We start from the raw sequence: 19902 nt of genomic DNA on the forward strand, positions 1-19902 counted from the left end.
CAAGTCTTGTTTTTGCTGACTGTTTTATTCAGTGCATACTCAAATGAGGCAGTGTAGAATTATAACCACTTTTTGTGATTCATATCCTTTAAACCATCCTATGAAGTACATACTATTGTTTATTCCCATTTTATAGGTAAGAGAAAGGAGAGACAAAGGTTAAGTATTTTGCCCTGGTTATGGTTGTGTGGAGACAGAATGTGAAGTTATGCAATCTGGTCTGGAGGCATACTCTAATACGTTATGCTGACTGACCCTCTAAAACTTAAACGTGTTTCAACACTTAGGCATTATTGCAAAGACCATGCAATAGACTCCTTGCAAAAATTCATGGGCCATGAATTGTAGCTTTGACTGAGATAAATCATGCTTCATATCTGAATTCTGGCATATTATGCAAAGGAAGTTATAGACTTAGTATCTCAGAACTTCAGTTTTTAATCTGTAAAATGAGTGGTATCTCCTTTACAGATTAAATAAGGTTTAAGTGAGATGATTCCTATAAAGCACCTAACACAATGTCTGATTGGTTGCAGGTGCTCAGTAAATAATTATTTCATTAATTTAACTTCTCTTGTGAAGTTGCAACTGTTAGAAAATATTTAATGAAAACCAGTTTCATTTGTTTTTTATGTAAATACAGAGAGCCTTAATTCACAGGATCATTTTTCCCTTCTGAGAATTTACATATTATAGAGTTTATTTGTTCTTTTATAAATCCAACAGAGAGTAAATGACTAATATGTGAGAGGCCCTGTATTTCAGTTAAACTTTACAAATAGGAAAGGCGTGTGATTAGATCCACATTTTATTAAGACATCAGCTATATGGACGATAGATTTAGAGCTGTGAAAACCTGATGGCTGTGCACATCAGAAATGAAGCAGGGCATGAGATAGATTCATGATATATTCAGAAGTAGAAACAAAAACTCACAGACAGAAAACAAATTTATGGTTACCAAAGGGGAAAGGCAGGAGGAGGGGTAAATTAGGAGTTTGAGATTAGCAGATAGAAACTACTATGTATAAAATAGATAAACAAGATCCTACCATTTGGCACAGGCACCTATATTCAATATCTTATAATGACCTATAATGAAAAATAATTTTGCATGTATAACTGAATCACTTTGCTGTATACCAGAAACTAATACAACATTGTAAATCAACTATACAGTACTTCAATAAAAATTTTTTACGTTTTGGAAACAAATAAGCATAAAACAAAATCTTTTTATATACTATATAGTTAATAGAAACTTCTAAGACTATTATAGGTTTACTTGGGAGTGGTTGCATTGTCAGATTTAGAATGGATTTGAGTTTTAATATTGGAATTTTGTCCTTATGGGAGTGTGGTAATCTTTCATTAGTTACCCAAGCACAAATTAACAGCTTAGGATTTTTAAAAGTTTTAAAATCTTTGACAGTTTGTCAGGCCATAAACTATCAGTAACAATTCATGTGAAGTTTCAGTTAAATTGTTTTCACTGATAAACATATTTTTCTAAAACTTACCATTTGTGAAGGCTACAAAGAAAAATATTTTAAGGCCCCTTATCTTAAAGATTTATACTCAGGCCGAATTAAATAAAGAGCTAGATATTATTCTTGATTACCCTAGTACAGTTTAATACTTAAACATTTTTAAAATGTTAGAAAATACTAGAATCCTGTTATTAATGTTAGTGCTTGAAAATCAAAGCTATTTTATAGGACTGTGTTTGATTTTCTGCGTATATATAGATATATTTTAGATGGTATGTTTTGACACATGTAGTATACCTGAAATTGGGTGGTAAATCATGTTAAAGGAGTTAATTTGAGGGTAATTGAATATCGACAGAAAACTTAAAATTGGAAAATTGTTTTCTAGCTTATACATTTATCTCTGATTATCTGCTGTTAATATTTCAGGTTATAAAAACAGAACTAATAAACATTCAATTTGTACTTTCTTTTGCCTTTATGTTCTTTAAAATAGCAAAGAAATTGATGTTTTATAAAATTAGCTGTAATAGAATTAGTTTGTAATGTTTGTCAAGTCTTTACCTTCTCTGTAGAAGTGTTATTATTAATGATTTAGTTTTATCAACCAAGTGGATAGGCTTCAGATTTTCCATGATGGAACATCACTAGATTAGTATCTCATTTCTTGGTATCCTTGATTTGTTACAGATTTTGGCATTTATTTTTACAAATATATTTATTGAGCACATACTGTGTGCCAGGAACTGTTCTATGCTCTTTTCAGTGTAACCCAGTTTTCCTGATAACTTGTTAATAACTCTTTTGAGTACTGAAAGCTTAATTTTAACCAGTCTTCTTCCAGCACATAGTAAATGCATTCTTCCCAACTACACATGGACTTCAGGACAATTACTTTTTTTCATTATAGACTCAGATGCTTGGTTTGATTTCCTGGGGCTGATGTAACAAATTACCACATGTTCGATTGCTTAAAATAAGAGTAATGTATTCTGCCACAGTTTTGTAAGCAAGAAATCCAAGATCAGTATCACTGGGCTAATACCAAAGTGTCAGAGGGACTGTGTTCCCTCCAGAGGCTTCAGGGGATAATCCACTCCATTTTTTCATTACCTGGTTTGTGGCTACATCACTGCAGTCTGGAACATCGCTCCAGATGCTCAAGGCCAGCATCTTCAAATCTCTTTTTCCTCCATCTTTGCAGTGCTGCCTTCTCTTTCGTGCATGCATGTTCAGTCATGTCTGACTCTTTGCAACCCTTTGGACTGTAGCCCTCCAGGGTGTTTTTAGGCAAGAATACCCAGAGTGAGTTGCCATTTCCTCTTCCAGGGTATCTTCCTAGCTTAGGGATCTAACCTGTGCCTTATTTTTCCTGACTGCAGGTGGATTCTTTACCCGCTGAGCCATAGGAAAAGCCTTTTAAGTATTTGTATTTTCCTCTTTTGTTTTTTATGAGGACACTTGTGTTGGCATTTAGGATTTATTTAGCTAATTCAGAATAGTTTTCCCATCTCAAGATCCTTAATTTCATTTCATCTGCAAAATTCCCTTTTCCAAATAAGGTAACATTTACAGGTTCTAGGGATTAGGAGCTGTTGCTCAATAGGGTCAGCAGTTGACTGAAGGGTTGACTTAGAGCAGGGAAGAGAGGATGAATGGAACCTGCTAGCACCTTTGTTTCTGTTTCATCACATTTAACTCTTAGAATCTTCTGGAGTAATGTCTCTTGCTTCATTCACTCTGCCTTCCAAATCTTATGCAGGTTTGGTGTTTAGTTGATTCTGACCCAGCACCATATAGAGAAGGGGATTTGGGGAAATGTGTTTCAGTTTAACCATTACTATATACAGTAATAATACAAGGACTGTAATTTCCCTGTGATACTTTCCTATCATACACTGTGTCATAGCAGTTTACACCCTTATTGTGTTGTTTAGTCTCTAAGTCGTGTCTGACTCTTTTGCGACCCTGTGGACTGTAGCCTGCCAGGCTCCTCTGTCCATGGGTTTTCCCAGGCAAGAATACTGGAGTGGGTTGCCATTTCCTTCTCTTGACCCAGGGATCAAACCCCCATCTCCTGCATTGGCAGGCAGATTCTTTGCCACTGAGCCACCTGGGAAGCCCTTGCATCCTTATACTATTTCTTAAATTGTTTGAATAATCTGTGTCTTCCAAGCTAGAGGATAAGCCCTCCGAAGAAAAAGATTATATTTGCTTTGTTCATCATTGTATATCCAGTGCTCATCATAGTGCCTGACCACGGCATGTATGTATTTAAACATGGATGGTGAATTGTGTGATACCTTTATTTTCTACTTCTGACCCCAGTCTCCTGAGTCTTGAAACTCTCCTAATGGTTAGTGCCTGTGGCCCTGTCATGGAGGAGGAATTTTTCCTTTAATTTTTCTAGGTTCTTCTGACTAGTCTCAGAATTGAATTGACATGAGATAGATTGAGAAAAGAAAAACCACACAAAAGTTTAATAACACGTGTACATAGAGAGACCCAGGAAAACTGAGTAACTTGTCAAAATGGCTGAAACCCTCATCTTAAGTACCCTCTGCAGCTAAAGACAAAAGAGGATGTTGGAGGTAGTGGTTTGTTTCTTCAAAGAGGAGGGAAGCAATTGACATGAAGATGGAAAAGCAAAAGTTTGCTAAGTAAATATTTACTGGGCCATGCAGTGACAGTGGGACACAGAGTTGACTGTGATCTCTAGGCTCTGCCTAGAGCTTTCCTCCACCACATGTAGCCCATATTCCTTGCAGATATCTCTGGTGATATTCTGGGAACAGGCCCTCTGTCTAAATTCCTTTTTTTTTGGTCAATTAGGGGAAAGGTCAAAGTTTCTTGCTGAGTCTTTAGGGCTTTCACTGTTTTCAGCTTGAAATAATCTGCATGTTTGAAGACATACTTTGGGGTGGCAAATTTTGCCACCCTACAGACCCTACCTGGATTGTACACTAGCCTCTGTTCTTTGTAGAATGCCTTTTAACTTCAGCCTTTAGCTGTCAGTGGCAGGATGTGACCACATCAGAAAGTGATAGAACTGAATAGCAAAGGGGTAGGGAAATGGAGAATCCCAGGGACGGGGGGGCCTGGTGCTGCCGTCTATGGGGTCACACAGAGTCGGACACGACTGAAGTGACGCAGCAGCAGCAGCAGCAGCAGGGAAATGGATGAGTGAGAAAGGAGTACCTTTTTATGTGGCGCCTCCCTCACAGTAGAAGGGAATCTTAGAGCTATAATTTTTAGGTCATTATGTTTCTCCAATCATTAACATGTGTAAAGAGTACGATAATACTGGACAATTTTTAATCTAAAAACTAGAATGCAAAGAGGTTTTATATTTGTGAAGTTGAAGAAATATTTGAGTACTATTGATTTTATCTGAATGTAGAAGTGAAAAATCTGCAGTCTGTAAAAAAAAAAAAAAAGTTAAAAATTGACAGTACTCTAACTTACGTACAGGTGATATTGTCTTATGTAAACAGAAACCTGGCACCTTGAAGAAGAAAAGGGAGGAGAAACAATAAAACGTTGTTTAACTTAGAATGTAATAGGAGCCACAGAATGTAGAGTCAGTTGGTAAGTGTTACTGAACAGGATTTTGCTTTTCTTAAGCACTTAAGAGTGAACTTAAGCTCACTAGTTTAGTGAAGGTTATTATTTCTACTATAGAAACAAAATTGACTATATTGATAATATAAAGTACCTTTAACTCATGTTTCTTTTCACTTTTATAAAAAAATAAGATTTTTGGATTTTCTACAGGAATATTATGAACTTCAGGTACAACTTGAAGTTGCTGCTTTGGGGGGAATATTATCTCTACTGAGATAGTTTGGAAAGAAGACATAAATGCCAGTTGTGATGAATTTTATTCATCATTATTTAGCATACAGTTATAGGTTGCAGTTTTAAAGTTTTGGCATCATGGAAGATAATGGACAAAAAATTGCAGCTGAAGTCCGCATTTCTGTATGTATTTGCTTTTTCTGTTCATTTACTTAGAAAAAACTTGGAAGGTTTGTTTTTATACTAATAGCTGTTTCTGACTACACTGAATTTATATTTGCATACCACTTTATAATGTGTGTTTTCATATGTTCTCTATTATGCATCAATAATGTGTGATATATAATACTTAGGAAGTGTATTTCAGAACTAGTGTTTAGAAAATGTAAAAATAGCTCACTCTAAGAAATCTTAACTTAGAAGTTTAGCCTTTTGCTTTTATAATGGAAGGAAAATTAATTTTCAGAATTCCTTAGGTACTTAATAGTCTTTAAAAATCCACATAAATTGTACTACAATTTAAAACATTAATTAAACATTTAGTTTTGCAGGACTTTTAGTGGCTGGAGACATAACAGCAAAATACAGATATTGTCTCAGTGGAATAATGGGCTTCATACACAGACCTAAAGATTATACATATAAGTTATCAGAAATAACCTTGTAGCCAGGCTGATTTTCAGATTTATCTACAAGTAAAAAATAAATAGAAATTTTTAGTATACAGTGTTTTTCTTTTCTTTTTTTTCCAGTCTTGTTTATCTTACAAGGCCTCAAACAGTTGAAGTAACACTCATGCTTAACCCCCCCAACAAGAATCTTTAGTAAAAGGCAAAAGATTCAATTTGAAGAGAAACATGAGTATAGAGCTGAATGTTTCAGAATTTGGTTAATGCCTATCTAGTGCAATAATAATGGTATAAACAAACAAATAATTTCTCACTAACCCTGATTAACATAAGGGTGAAAGTAGTAGTAGTGTGCATTATTGATAAATATACTTTATGTAATATATATATTTTTAAATGTTTAAAGCCTTTAAGTAACTCAGAATTGGTTGACAGAGTGTTATAAAAGCAAGGATCTTAGGGAGCTACTTTAATGAAAATAAGGGATATGTAATTAGCGTATCAAATATGCTTAAATTATACCTTCTAGTATTTTTGAAAAACCTTTTTTCCCCCCTGAAGATTATTAATTACTGAGAATTTTTTGAACTCTTAATAAGTTCACTAATACTTTTTACACACAGTTCTAACCAAGTCATCATACAAACTCATCAAATCCAAATGAATGGAGGTTATTAGGTGAATGAAGTTTTTGTTGTACATTTTTCTTTCAAGAAGTGAGAAGGGATTTAAAAATAATAAAACTCAACCTTGTAAATATCAAACTTCTCTAGCAATTCAGAAGAAAAATAGTGATCGGAAAGCAAATACAAGATCTTTTCTAGTGACTAAGTAAATCCTGAAATATTCCTGTGCAAAGGACTTTTAGAAGGACTTGCAGTGTGACTGTATCAAATTAGTATGATTATAGTATACACACACCAGGATTACAGTTATACATTATTATTATACACTAATAACTTTATAATAGTTAATGATAATATGTTATGTATTGCTATATGTATACTCACAGTATACAATGTAATTCTTTTTCTGCACTGGTCTTTGTTGCTTTTGTGCAGTCTTTCTTTAATTGCAGAGAGCGGAGGCTATTCTTTGTTGAAGTGCTTCGGGCTTCTCATTGCAGTGGCTTTTCTCGTTGCAGAGCATGGGCTGTGCGGGCTTCAGTAGTTCCGCATGTGGGCTCAGTTGTTGCACAACTACTGAGTGGCTCCACAGCATGTGGAATCCTCCCAGACCAGGGATTAAACCTGTGTCCCTGCGTTGGCAGGCAGATTCTTATCTACTGTCCACCAGGGAAGTCCTTAAAGTTTACAATTTAAATATTGATACTTCTGGATGAAGAAATTGAAATTACTCTAATAAAATTGCATATAATTAGAACTGCAAGAGACCTGAGAAGTCATATAAAATATTAAATTTTAGAAAAATGGCTTGAAACAAATTAGCTTATATAATATTTAGGAGCTACTTGTTGAAAAATGTTAAGAAAAATTTTAAATTTAAATCTTTAAAAGGAGAAAAAATGGATCTTAAATGTTCATCAGCAGGAGAATGGGTAAATAGAAGGCCCGCTTATTTGATGGAACATTATAGTTATTAAAAGCAATGAACTAGGTCTGTATGTCAACATAGAAGGCAAAACAATGCTGAATACAGTAAGGAAGATGCTAAATAATGTATACCATGTTTGTATATGTATGTATATTAAATATAAAACATTAAGTATATTTAATATAATTAATATTACTGTATCTTATGTTATTACATGTTCTATATAGATATAATTCTATTAATATTAAATAATATAACTATTGAAATATTTTATATTAAAAGCTTAATGCCATGTATATAAAAATATTTAGGCTTACACATATTTCTGTGTAGGTATATAAAATTTTAAAAGTTCACTGAAATGCATACTCCAAACACGTGATAACAGGGGCACAGTGAGTAATAAGACTTACAGTTGTGGCTTAGAGAGAATTTTGACTTTAACTATAATGTTTTATTCCTTTAAAAAAGGAAAGATAAGCAGATGTGACAGAATTGATACTTGTTTGTGCTAGGTGGTGGGATTGTGGACATTTGTTACATTCTTGGTATTTTATTGTATTTTTAAAATCCTTTCTTTTCCCTCAAGAAAGATCTACTGTTTTTTTAGGAGAATTTAGAACTTTTTGATTACAAGACTTTGTTTCCTATGTAACTAAGAATCTCCAAAAGTTGTTGAAGTCCTTTCAGTGGGAATATGAAATGGCCCAGGTACTTTTATCTTTGCCGCTAATGTCCTCAGATTTAGAGATTTCCCAAAAACTTAAGAAAAATTGACAGAATCTACATAAAAATATCTTCATGTCTTTCAGTAGTGGGATTGGGTTCAATATAATTTTTGTTTCTACATTTTTCCCAGTAACAGTAACTACTTTTTAAAGTAAATAAAATAATAAATGCTCTTTTAGAAAAATCGTAACAAACCGAACCAGAGAAAGTCCTCAGAATGAAATAGTGCTGTTTATTGATCAGGAACAATACATTTTTCCTGTCTTAGCTTAAGGTGAAAGTGGAGCTTCTAAGCATCCTGACTTTTCTAATACTGCTCTAAATCTGAGAGCCTCACTGAACTCCAGGTGGGTTCAGGGAGCTTAGTAATCGGGGTCTTTAAAGGAACATGGGTGTTAATTTGCTGACTGGTACATGAAGGTTTTGACAGTAAACTGAATATGACTACATTTGGGAAAGAACAGTTTCTTATTGATTATTGATATGTAAAAGTTTCTTGGATAGGAAATTTTTATGAAACAAAGAATAATCTGGAAACTAGACGATTGGTATCACCTGAAAAGATAAAGGAAGGGGGATTAGGCAATAAGAGAAAAAAATGTAGGAGAGACTGAAATTAAATATTAAACATGAAAATGTTAGAAGTTTGTTTTCAGTTATAATGGGAAAATATTGTAGATTCTGAAATGAAGAAACAGTCTTATAGAGGTAGAACATAATCTTTGTTTTCACCTATTTTGTTTTTATATATTTGTTTTGCATATAGGGGTTGTATTAAATGAAAGTACTTACTTCTACCTATATTGTACTCTAAAATCAAACTAAGTGTTTGTATGTCTTAGAAATACACTTTTTGACAGACAATGAGATGATTGGATGGCATCACCGACTCAGTGGACATGAGTTTGGGCAAACTCTGGGAAATAATGAAGAACAGGGGAGCCTGGTGTGCTGCAGTCCATGGGGTTGCGAAGAGTGATTGATGTTAATTGATAATCATTTAATAATACATGAAAGTCATATTGTACTGCTTAAACTGACACAGTACTAGATATCATATCTCAGTAAAACTGGAAAAGAGAAGAAAAAAGAACTTGATTTTTTTCATTTTGAGTTTTTTTTCTTCCTTTAGGCAGAATTGTAAATTCAACTGTAATTCTTTACAGATGCTCTAGTGCAAATAATCATGTGTTTGCATATATTTTACTTCTTGACTTCATATTAGAAAAACAACACCCTTCTTTGCTCCTGCGTGTTTCCTCTACTCCTCATACAGAATATTTCACTTCTGACACTTCTGGTCATCAAATCTGTGTGGGGTTTTTCCCCACACCAAGGCAAATTCTCTGCAACACCAGCTGGATGTCCTGCAGTTCTGATACTTCCTATCTGGAGATGGTGTCGGATCCCATATGTTAAGGGCTCAGTCTCACAAGACTGCTCCCACCCTACTTCATATGCTGATCACAACCTGGGTCCCCAGTTACCAACTGACTTGGAAGTGAATTGAAGTGAAGTCACTCAGTCGTGTCCGACTCTTTGTGACCCCATGGACTGTAGCCTACCACGCTCCTCTGTCTATGGGATTTTCTGGGCAAGATTACTGGAGTGGGTTGCCATTTCCTTCTCCAGAGGATCTTCCCAACCCAGGGATTGAACCTGGGTCTCCTACACTGTAGGCAGACACACCATCTGAGCCACCAGGGAAGTCCAAACTGACTTGGACTTGGCTGCAAATCAGAGGTCTTCAGGCTTGATTAAATTGCTAGAGTGGCTCATAGAACTCAGGGAAACATTTATTTTCACCAGTTTATTAAAGGATATGATAAAGGATACAGATGAACAATCAGATGAAGATTAGGGCAGGGTCTGGGAGGGTTCCCAGCACAGGAACTTCTGTATCCATGGACTTGGGGTGCTTCACCTTCCCTGTACGGATGTGTTCACCAACCTGGAGGCCCTCCACACCCTATACTGTTGGGATTTTATGGAGGCTTCATCATGTAGGCATGATAGATCATTAACTCCATATTCAGCCTTCTTAAAACAATGGGGGAGTAGGGGAGCTCAGAGATGGGGCTGAAAATTCCAAGCTTCTAATGGCTTGTTTTTTCTGCTGAGCAACTCTCATTCAGGACTCATCCAGAAGCTCACCCAAATTTGCCTTATTGGAACAAAAGACACATCCATCACCCAGGAAATTACAAGGATTTCAGGAGCACTGTGTCAGGAACTGGGGTCAAAGACCAAATATTAGAATAAAAGATGCTTCTAGTGCCCTTATCACTTAGAGAACTACCAGGGTTTCAGGAGCCGGGGGCAGAAACCAGTGTATATTTTTTTCTATTCTCTCATAGACTTAGAAAAACAAAATATAACATTGTGAGAGACGAAAAATATTAAGAACTGTATTATCACAGTGAATGTTTATACTGATGTTGTATATACTTGGAAGTGGAAAAGCCAAATTGTAGAAGTAATGTATAGAATCGGACCTTTACATTTTCATTTGAAAATAAATCAGAGTATTGCTGTTATAATACGTACATTATGGTCTTCAGTTCAGTTGCTCAGTCGTGTTTGACTCTGCTACCGCATGGACCACAGCACGCCAGGCCTCCCTGTCCATCACCAACTCCTGGAGTTTACCCAAACTCATGTCCATCGAGTCGGTGATGCCATCCAACCATCCCACCATCCCATCCTCTGTCGTCCCCTTTTCCTCCTGCCCTCAATCTTTCCCAGTATCAGGGTCTTAGCAAATGAGTCAGCTCTCCTCATCAAGTGGCCAAAGTATTAGAGTTTCAGCTTCAACATCAGTCCTTCCGATGAACACTCAGGACTGATCTCCTTTAGGATGGACTGGTAGGATCTCCTTGCAGTCCAAGGGACTCTCAAGAGTCTTCTCCAACACCACAGTTCAAAAGCATCAATTCTTCAGCGCTCAGATTTCTTTATAGTACAACTCTCACATTCATACATGACTACTAGAAAAACCGTAGCCTTGAGTAGACGTCTGTTGTTCCATGTCCAGTTCTAACTGTTGCTTCCTGGTCTGCATACAGATTTCTCAAGAGGCAGGTCAAGGTGGTCTGGTATCCCCATCTCTTTCAGGGTTTTCCACAGTTTATTGTGATCCACCCAGTCAAAGGCTTTAGCATAGTAAGGCAGAAGTAGATGTTTTTCTGGAACTCTCTTGCTTTTTCGATAATCCAGCGGATTTTGACAATTTGATCTCTGGTACCTCTGCCTTTCCTAAAATCAACTTGAACATCTGGAAGTTCACGGTTCACATATTACTGAAGCCTGGCTTGGAGAATTTTGAGCATTACATTACTAGCGTGTGAGATGAGTGCAATTGTGCAGTAGTTTGAGCATTCTTTGGCATTGCCTTTCTTTATGATTGGAAAGAAAACTGACCTTTTCCAGTCCTGTGGCAACTGCTGAGTTTTAGTTGTACAGAATAAACAGAAGACTTTCTTGAACAGATTTGAAATAACTGTTACCTTTTCCAGGAAAATCAAATGCCTTTGCCAAATGTAGGTTGCTGGCAACTTACTCTCCTTTTATACAGAGATAAAAGGCCACCAGGAAGTCTTTTGAAATTTTACGGTAGCATATAATGGGATCTAGAGAACCTAATATTTGACTTTATAACTGCTATTTCCAATTAGTAGTTTTAAGACCTTGAAGAAGTCATGTAACTTCTCTCTTCACTGTTTTCTTTATTGTAAGATGAATAGATTATACTGGATGATTTCTAAAACATTTTCCACCTCTAAAATGCTACACTTTTATTTTACATTAGGATTCTTTTGCTCAGGAAGATTTATAAGAATGAGATAGATGGGTGATAAAGTGGTTATGCCACTTTACATTCCCACTAGCAGAATTGAGAGTTCTTTTCACTTTAAACCCTCTTCAGCACTTGGTAGCATCAGTTTTTAAGACTTCATCTGTTCTCATGAGTGAAGTCGCTCAGTCGTGTCCGACTCTTTGCGACCCCATAGACTGTAACCTACCCAGGCTCCTCTGTCCATGGGATTTTCCAGGCAATAGTACTAGAGTGGATTGCCATTTACTTCTCCAGGGGATCTTCCCAACCCAGGGCTCGAACCCGGGTCTCCCGCATTGTAGACAGACGCTTTACCGCCTGAGCCACCAGGGAATTCCCAATAGGTGGCTTTAATTTGTATTTCTCTAATGACTGTGATATTGAACATTTTTTCATGGGCATATTAGTCATTTTATCTTTTGTTGGTGAAATGTTTATCAGATCTTTTGTCCATTTTCATTTGGGTAATTTTTTTCTACTCATTGTGTTATCGGAGTTCTGTATATGTTCTAGATACAAGGCCATGGTCAGATTTTTGTATTGAGGATATTTTCCCCCATGATGTGGTTTGCCTTTCATTATTTTTACAGTATCTTCGGAAGAGCAGATTTAAACTTTGATGATGTCCAATTTTTCCATATTTCTCTTTTATGGTTTGTGCGTTTTGTAAGAAATGTGGATATGATTTTCTCCTATGTTTTCACCTTGAATATTTATAGTTTTAGCTTTTATAACAGCTCTATTTCTAGTTAATGTTTGGCATGAGGCAGATAAATAGTGGTTCATTTAAAAAATTACAGATAGCTCATTATTTCAGAATTGTTTGTTAAAAAGACTATACTTTCTTTTTGGTACCTTTGTCAAAATTATTTGACCAAATACGTATGGATCTTGTTCTGGAATTCATTCTGTTCCATTGATCTATTCTTCTGTTCTTTTGTTAATACCAGTCTTTATTTCTAGAGCTTTATAGTAAGTCTGGAATTTCAGTAGTTTAACCCCTTCTACTTCATTTTTCCTTTTCAAAATTGTTTTGGTTGTCCAGGTCCTTTGTATTTTCCTATAAATTTTCAAATCAGTTTGTCAATTTCTACCAAAAAGAAACCTTCGGGGATTTTTTTTTTTTTTTTTGAGATTGAATCTTTAAATGAATTTGAAACAAAGATGTGACTTGGGGCAGAGAGGCAGTTGACTGATCATGCACACTACATTAAGTCCTTCCTTGAAGGAGGATCTTAGTGGATCATCTCCAAGTCTACAGAGTTTTAGTGATTGATGGTGTTATTCAGATCTTCTGTATTCTTACTGGGTTGTGTGTGTGTGTGTGTGTGTATTCTATCAATTACTGAGAAAGGTGGATTAAAATCCCACATTCTGACTGTAGATTTACCTGTTCTTCCTTTTATTTCTGTCAGCTTTATATATTTAAAGCTATGTTAACACATATACATTTATAATATCTTCCTGATGTGTTGACTCTTTTATCATTATGAAGTGTCCTTTAATTCTAAAAATAATTCTTATGTAATCTGTTTTGCCTGATATTAATCTAACTCCTCCAACTTTCTCATAGCTATTTTTATCATGGCTTATCTTTTTCCAGTCCTTTTACTTTTTAACATATTTGTATGTTCATATTTAAAGTGAGTCTCTTAGAGTTAATATTAAATTACTTTAGGAAAAATATTGGAGCTTTGCTTCTTTTATTTTTGGGGGATGCTGGAAGAAGTGTACATGAGATCTTCTGTACTATTTTTTTCAATAATGTAGATATAAAATTATTTCAAGAATGTTTATAATTGCTTGTTGGTGGTGCATTTTTGTAGTGACCTCTTTAAAATTCTTGACTGAGAATTCCAACATCTGTACTATGTGTTGTTGCCTGTTGATTGTCCTTATTCATCCTAGTTGAGATTTTTTTGTCTTTTAGTATGACAGGTGTACTCATTTTGGATTGTATCCTGGGCATTTAGAGTGTTATGAGACCTTGGTTCCTACTTAAATAGACAGCCACTGGAGAGGGAGGAATGGTGCTGCATCTTCAATGACATTCACCTTATATAGGGCAGGAATGGTTGGCAGAGCTCTGCCCCCATAATCTGTTTGGCTACAGTGCCTGTTGGGGGATGGGAGGGCCACTACCTCTATTGTCATTTGTGCAAGTTAGGGATGGTCAGCAAGGCTCTGCCCACAGATTACACAGCACTCAGTTGGGAGGGTTGCATCCTGTAGGACTGCTGTCTTCCCAGTCCTTGGTTGGAGACGGTGGGTTTTTTCTTATGGCTTTTTTGTTATTGACCTACATCTGTGGGTGGTTCCAGGTTGTGAACTGCTGTAGCACCCAGGGTGAGATACATGCGTGGCAAAAATCTCCAGGGAATTCACTGCTGCATCGCTCACGATCTGCAGTCTAGCCAGTTTGTCTTATTGTTTCACCTTTTTAGAGTCTCCTTATAGTTGCTGTGTCTTTGGTCCAAGGTTTATAGTTGTAACTAGCAGGAAAAATAGGGTGGAATGCACTTTATCTTCTTTGGAATGAGACATCTCTTACTGGTTCTTAATGTTTCTAATTTCTATGTTTTCTAACTTTATTTGCCCTGTATATTTTGTTTTTCAGACAAATGAAGATAAAACAATGTCAGCCAACCTAAAATACCTTTCTTTAGGAATTTTGGTCTTTCAGACTACCAGTTTGGTTCTAACGATGCGTTATTCTAGGACATTAAAAGAAGAGGGGCCTCGTTATCTATCATCTACAGCTGTGGTTGTTGCTGAACTTTTGAAGATAATGGCCTGCATTTTATTAGTCTACAAAGATAGCAGTAGGTATCTAGGGTTTTTTGGGTTTTCTTAAGTCACTGCAGTTTATTTAATTGTTTTGGAGTTATTCATATATATGTATGTATACACACACACACACATACATACATAGACACACACACACATATATAAGACTTCTCTATTGGCTCAGCAGTAAAGAATCCGCCTGCAGCGCAGCACCCGCAAAACACTCGGTTTCAATCCTTGAGTCGGGAAGATCCCCTGGAATAGGAAATGGCAACCCACTCCAGTATTCTTGTCTGGAGAATCCCATGGACAGAGGAGCCTGGTGGGCTAGGGTACATGGGTTCACAGAAAGTTGGACACGATTGAAGTGACTTAGCATGCACAGTACACACATACATATAGATATATATATAGGTTCTTATATGTGTATGATATATATATAGGTGACTACACATTGGAACACTATTGCATTATTTAAGAACATTTCAATTTTCATTTTATTAAGATAGTTTTAGTCTAGTAATAAAGGTATCTTATTCTAATCTGTATCATGATTTCACGTCCTGATTCATGCTATAAATATGAAGCATAGTTTCTTACATTTATAATAATTTTGAGAATAATTTAGAGGAGTCATAATTTTTTACTAAAGTCTAGGCTTTTTTATTTTATTTGCTGCATGATTAGTCCAGCCATGACTAATTATATATATGTATATATATACACATATACACACACAGACATATATTGTAACATGTCTTAGAATTTCTTTTTATGACTAAATAGTATTGCATGTATGTGTGTGTGTGTATATATACACTGGAGGTCCCCAACTTAATGATGGTTCGACTTAATGATTTTCTTGACTTTATGCTGTGCTCAGTCACTCACTGATATCCGACCCTTTGCGACCCCATGAACTCTAGCCCACCAGGCTCCTCTGTCCATGGGATTTTCCAGGCAAGGATACTGGTGGAGTGGGTTGCCGTTTCCTATGATGGCATTAAAGTGATATGCATTAAGCAGAAACCATACTTTGAATTTTGATCTTGTTCTGGGCTAGTGATACGATACTCTCAGGGTGCTGGGCAGCCACAGCAAGCTGCAGCTCCCAGTCAGACACGCAGTTTCGAGGATAAACAACCAGAGCACTTACAACCATTCTTACCCATGCAACCAGTCTGTATTTCCTTTCAGTACGGTATTCAATAAGTTACATGAGATATTCAACACTTACTATGAAATAGGCTTTGTGTTAGATGATTTTGCCCAATATTAGGATAATGTTTAAGTGTTCCGAGCACATTTAAGGTAGTCTAGGGGGTCACACAGAGTCGGACACGACTGAAGTGACTTAGCAGCAGCAGCAGGCTAAGCTATAATATTTGGTAGGTTAAGTGTATTAAATGCATTTTTGACTTAAGATATTTTCAGCTTATAATGGGTTTGTTGGGATGTAACCCATTGTAACTGAAAAAAGATCTGTGTAACATTTTATCCATTCTTGTATTGATGGACACTTGAGTTGTTCCACCTGTTGGCTATTGTAAATAATGCTGATAGACAATGAATAATCCTGCATTAGACACACAAGTCTCTGCTTTCATTTCTTTTGAATATATACTTCAGGATAGAATGGCTGAGTCATATGGTAATTCTGTTTAACATTTTGAAGAACAGTGAGACTTTTCCACAACTGCACCATTTTAGATCCCTAAATGTAAATCTTATACATTTAGCAATGTATAAGAATTCCAATTTCTCCATAGACTCACTGCTGCTGCTAAGTCACTTCAGTCGTGTCCGACTCTGTGTGACCCCATAGACGGAAGCCCACCAGGCTCCCCCATCCCTGGGATTCACTAGCACTTATTATTTTCCATTTTTAAAAAATGACAGCCATTCTAGTAGGTGTGAAGTAGTATCCCATTGTTGTTTTGATTTGCATTTCCTGATGACTAATAATGTTGAGAACCTTTTCATTTGTTTATTGGCCATTTGTGTATCTTTAGAGAAATGTCTGTTTAAGTCTGTTGCCCATTTTTTAATTGGGTTGTTTGTAAATTTTGTATACTTTTGAAACTGTCATGTTGGCCATTGTAGCTGGAGTGTTTCAATCTGGGAGAAACAAAAAGAGATTGCATTTGTATTCAGAAAATGATAAATGTTTAAAAAGATGCTCTACCTCTCTAGCAATGAGAACAATCAAATTAAAGCCACAAGACGCAATTTCACTACCCTCAGAAGACTGCTAATAAGAAAAATGTGATAACATTAATTATTTAAAAATTTGATTTTAAGAATGGGCTAATATTTTAGATTTTTTTCTGCCAAAACTAAGAAAAAATCTTGGTAATTTTTAACTACTTACATAATTTTTTGACTATCTTAGAGTCAGGAAAGGATAAATATCTAGCAGCGTTTTTTAAAGTTACTTTCATTTTAAAACAGTTTTCATAATCAAAATTTTCAGATTTTATATTAAGAGAGGCAGTCATCTATAAAGTGTCATTGTTGGTAGAGTGGTAGGGTTCCTTAGACTTTCTCCTTTCTTTGGGAGATTATTTATCTCTTAAATTCTTTGGACTTTTTTGTGATTGATTCTGTGGATTGGCTAGCTCAGAGTCCACTGTTAACTCCTTTCTCCCTTTCTTATCTCTAAAGTGGAGAATATAAAAAGAAAATAAAATATAAGACTATTTTTTAAAAAAATTATATTTAAATATTTTAAATATAAGAATATAAAACTACCCCTTGCAGCATGGGGCAATTATGCAACACACAGTCCTGATCAGTGAGAGGGAAGAAGATGCCTGCTAGGCCACTGTTCCCTCCTCTTTTTTTTTGGTTGCCAAAGGGAAGAACCAGAGTTGCTGAGTCATTTGGTAACCTGTTGCAAAAGTCACGTAGACAATAGATGAAAAGCATGAAATTAAAAAGCTTATATATATATAGAGAGAGAGAGAACTTAGGTCCCTGATGTCATTACTGAGCTACTGTATCAGCTTTGGACCTGGACTCATGATAATGTGAGAAAAATCCCTGTGGGTTTGAGCCAGTGTTGGTAGAGTTTTCTGTTGTTTGAGCCAAACCCACTTCCTAACTGATACCATTTTATGATTAAAGTCTTCATAATTATTAATTGGCATGAATGACTGATGATAGAGTACATTATAAAATACAAGGTATTATAATGTTGCTATGATAAAGTAAGAATACTTGGTTGACAAATTAATACTATGAGATTTTTATTATCATAAATGTGTATGTGTGCATATCAATTTATTTCCCAGTGAAAGATATATATCATTATAAAGATAAGGCACTTCTTAATACACTATCTTCTAAGGTTTAACATTTGAAATATTAGCATCATTAAAGGTATAGATATACCTTATTTTATTGCAGATATTGTGTTTTTTACAAATTGAAGATTTGTGGCAACCCAGCACTGTCAAATGATAATGAGCATTTTTTAGCAATAAAGTATTTTTTAATTAAGATATGTACATTTTCTTAGGCATAATCCTGTTACACAGTTAAGACTATCATACAGTGTGCACATAACTTTTATTTGCACTGAGAAGCCAAAAAAGTTCTGTGACTTGCTTTATTGTGATAACTCACTTTATGGCTGTGGTCTAGAACTGAATCTCTCTGAGGTATGTCTGGAAATCTTAGACCTCAAAGTATCTTAATAAGTAGCTGAATTTCCATTTTTTACAGGTGAAAAAACCAAGGATTTGAGAGAGAATATGGAACAGATTTAGAGTTACTTAATTACTGATTTGTCCATTTCGTGTTTCTTCCTAGAATGTAGTCTGAGAGCACTGAATCGAATACTACATGATGAAATTCTTAATAAACCTATGGAAACGCTTAAACTTGCTATTCCATCAGGGATATATACTCTTCAGAATAATTTACTATATGTGGCACTGTCAAATCTCGATGCAGCTACTTATCAGGTATCTAAAATACATTTCTAGTAGTCTTTCTAAGAAACAAACAGACAAATAATAATATTAGCTGTTTTCTTTTTCAGGTCACATATCAGTTGAAAATTCTTACGACTGCACTATTTTCTGTGTCAATGCTTAGTAAAAAATTAGGTGTGTACCAGTGGCTCTCCCTAGTAATTTTGATGACAGGAGTTGCTTTTGTACAGGTAACTATTCAAGATAAGTATAACTTTCATTTTTATCACAGTTTCAAAACCTCATTTTGGAGAGTATGGTTGTTATTTGTTGGTGCAAATTAATGCTTATTCTCACAACTGTTTTTGAGGGCTTCCCCATGAGGAAGATACCACATTGGGACTATAAATGATACAAAGAAATAAAATCAAATAATCTGAGGCAAAGAAGTGAATAGTCTATTTAGGGAAATAAGACACTTTGTAAAACAAAGCCGATTTTTACTTCCTATCAGGACATTTGAGATCAGTCACTCCCTTCCTATTGTCTGTCAGCTTCCCTGATACACTCCTTGGTTCTTTTCACATCTTTCTAATGATTCCTTAGTGGTTTCCTTCCTGGGGTCCTCTTCCCTCATATACACATTAAATATTGAGGTTGTTGATAGGCTTATTATTTCTCTTAAATTATGTCTTTATTTTTGGAGATGTCATTCTTTCTGGATGTTTTTATTAATACATATGCTGATAGTTTCTTGATCTGTGTCATCAACTCTGGTTATCACCTCTAGATTCAGATTTGTATATCTAAAAGCCCATTGGACATCTTTGGTTGGTTGTGGGCTTCCCGTGGCTCAGACAGTAAAGAATCCACCTGAAATGCAGGAATCCTGGCTTGGATCCCTGGGTCAGGAAGATTCCCTGGAGAAGGGACTGGCTACCCACTCCAGTACTCTTGCCTGGAGAATTCCGTGGACAGAGGAACCTGGCAGGCTACAGTCCACGGGGTCACAAAGAGTTGGACACGACTGAGTGACTAACAGGTTCACTTTTCACTTCAGTAGGCTAAAGCTGAAACTGCAATATTTTGGCCACCTCATGCGACGAGTTGACTCACTGGAAAAGACTCTGATGCTGGGAAAGGTTGAGGGCGGGAGGAGAAGG

At 35.8% G+C, this 19902-nt stretch overlaps 1 protein-coding gene and 1 non-coding gene across 4 annotated transcripts in view; one reads left to right on the forward strand and one right to left on the reverse strand.

Annotated features, from left to right (window-relative positions):
• The window catches only part of SLC35A3 (solute carrier family 35 member A3), a 45039-nt gene that overhangs the window by 10793 nt on the left and 14344 nt on the right, over positions 1-19902 (forward strand). For 2 of the 3 annotated variants that reach the window (XM_055403253.2, XM_055403254.2), the window contains exons 2-4: positions 14653-14857; positions 18636-18790; positions 18868-18990. In XM_055403253.2, coding sequence (XP_055259228.2) covers positions 14653-14857; positions 18636-18790; positions 18868-18990 — 483 coding nt within the window. Of the gene's footprint in view, positions 1-2961; positions 5472-14652; positions 14858-18635; positions 18791-18867; positions 18991-19902 lie in introns of those variants that run through there. The other variant, XM_055403255.2, reaches the window with a different exon arrangement.
• Positions 6039-6153, reverse strand: LOC129541926 (U5 spliceosomal RNA). Its single transcript, XR_008682964.2, has one exon. It is a non-coding gene; the product is annotated as a U5 spliceosomal RNA (small nuclear RNA).

Source organism: Moschus berezovskii, chromosome 4 (genome assembly GCF_049115385.1).
Source record: "Moschus berezovskii isolate FMDL1 chromosome 4, NW_MosBer_1.0, whole genome shotgun sequence".
In the NCBI taxonomy this organism is placed as follows: Eukaryota; Metazoa; Chordata; class Mammalia; order Artiodactyla; family Moschidae; genus Moschus; species Moschus berezovskii.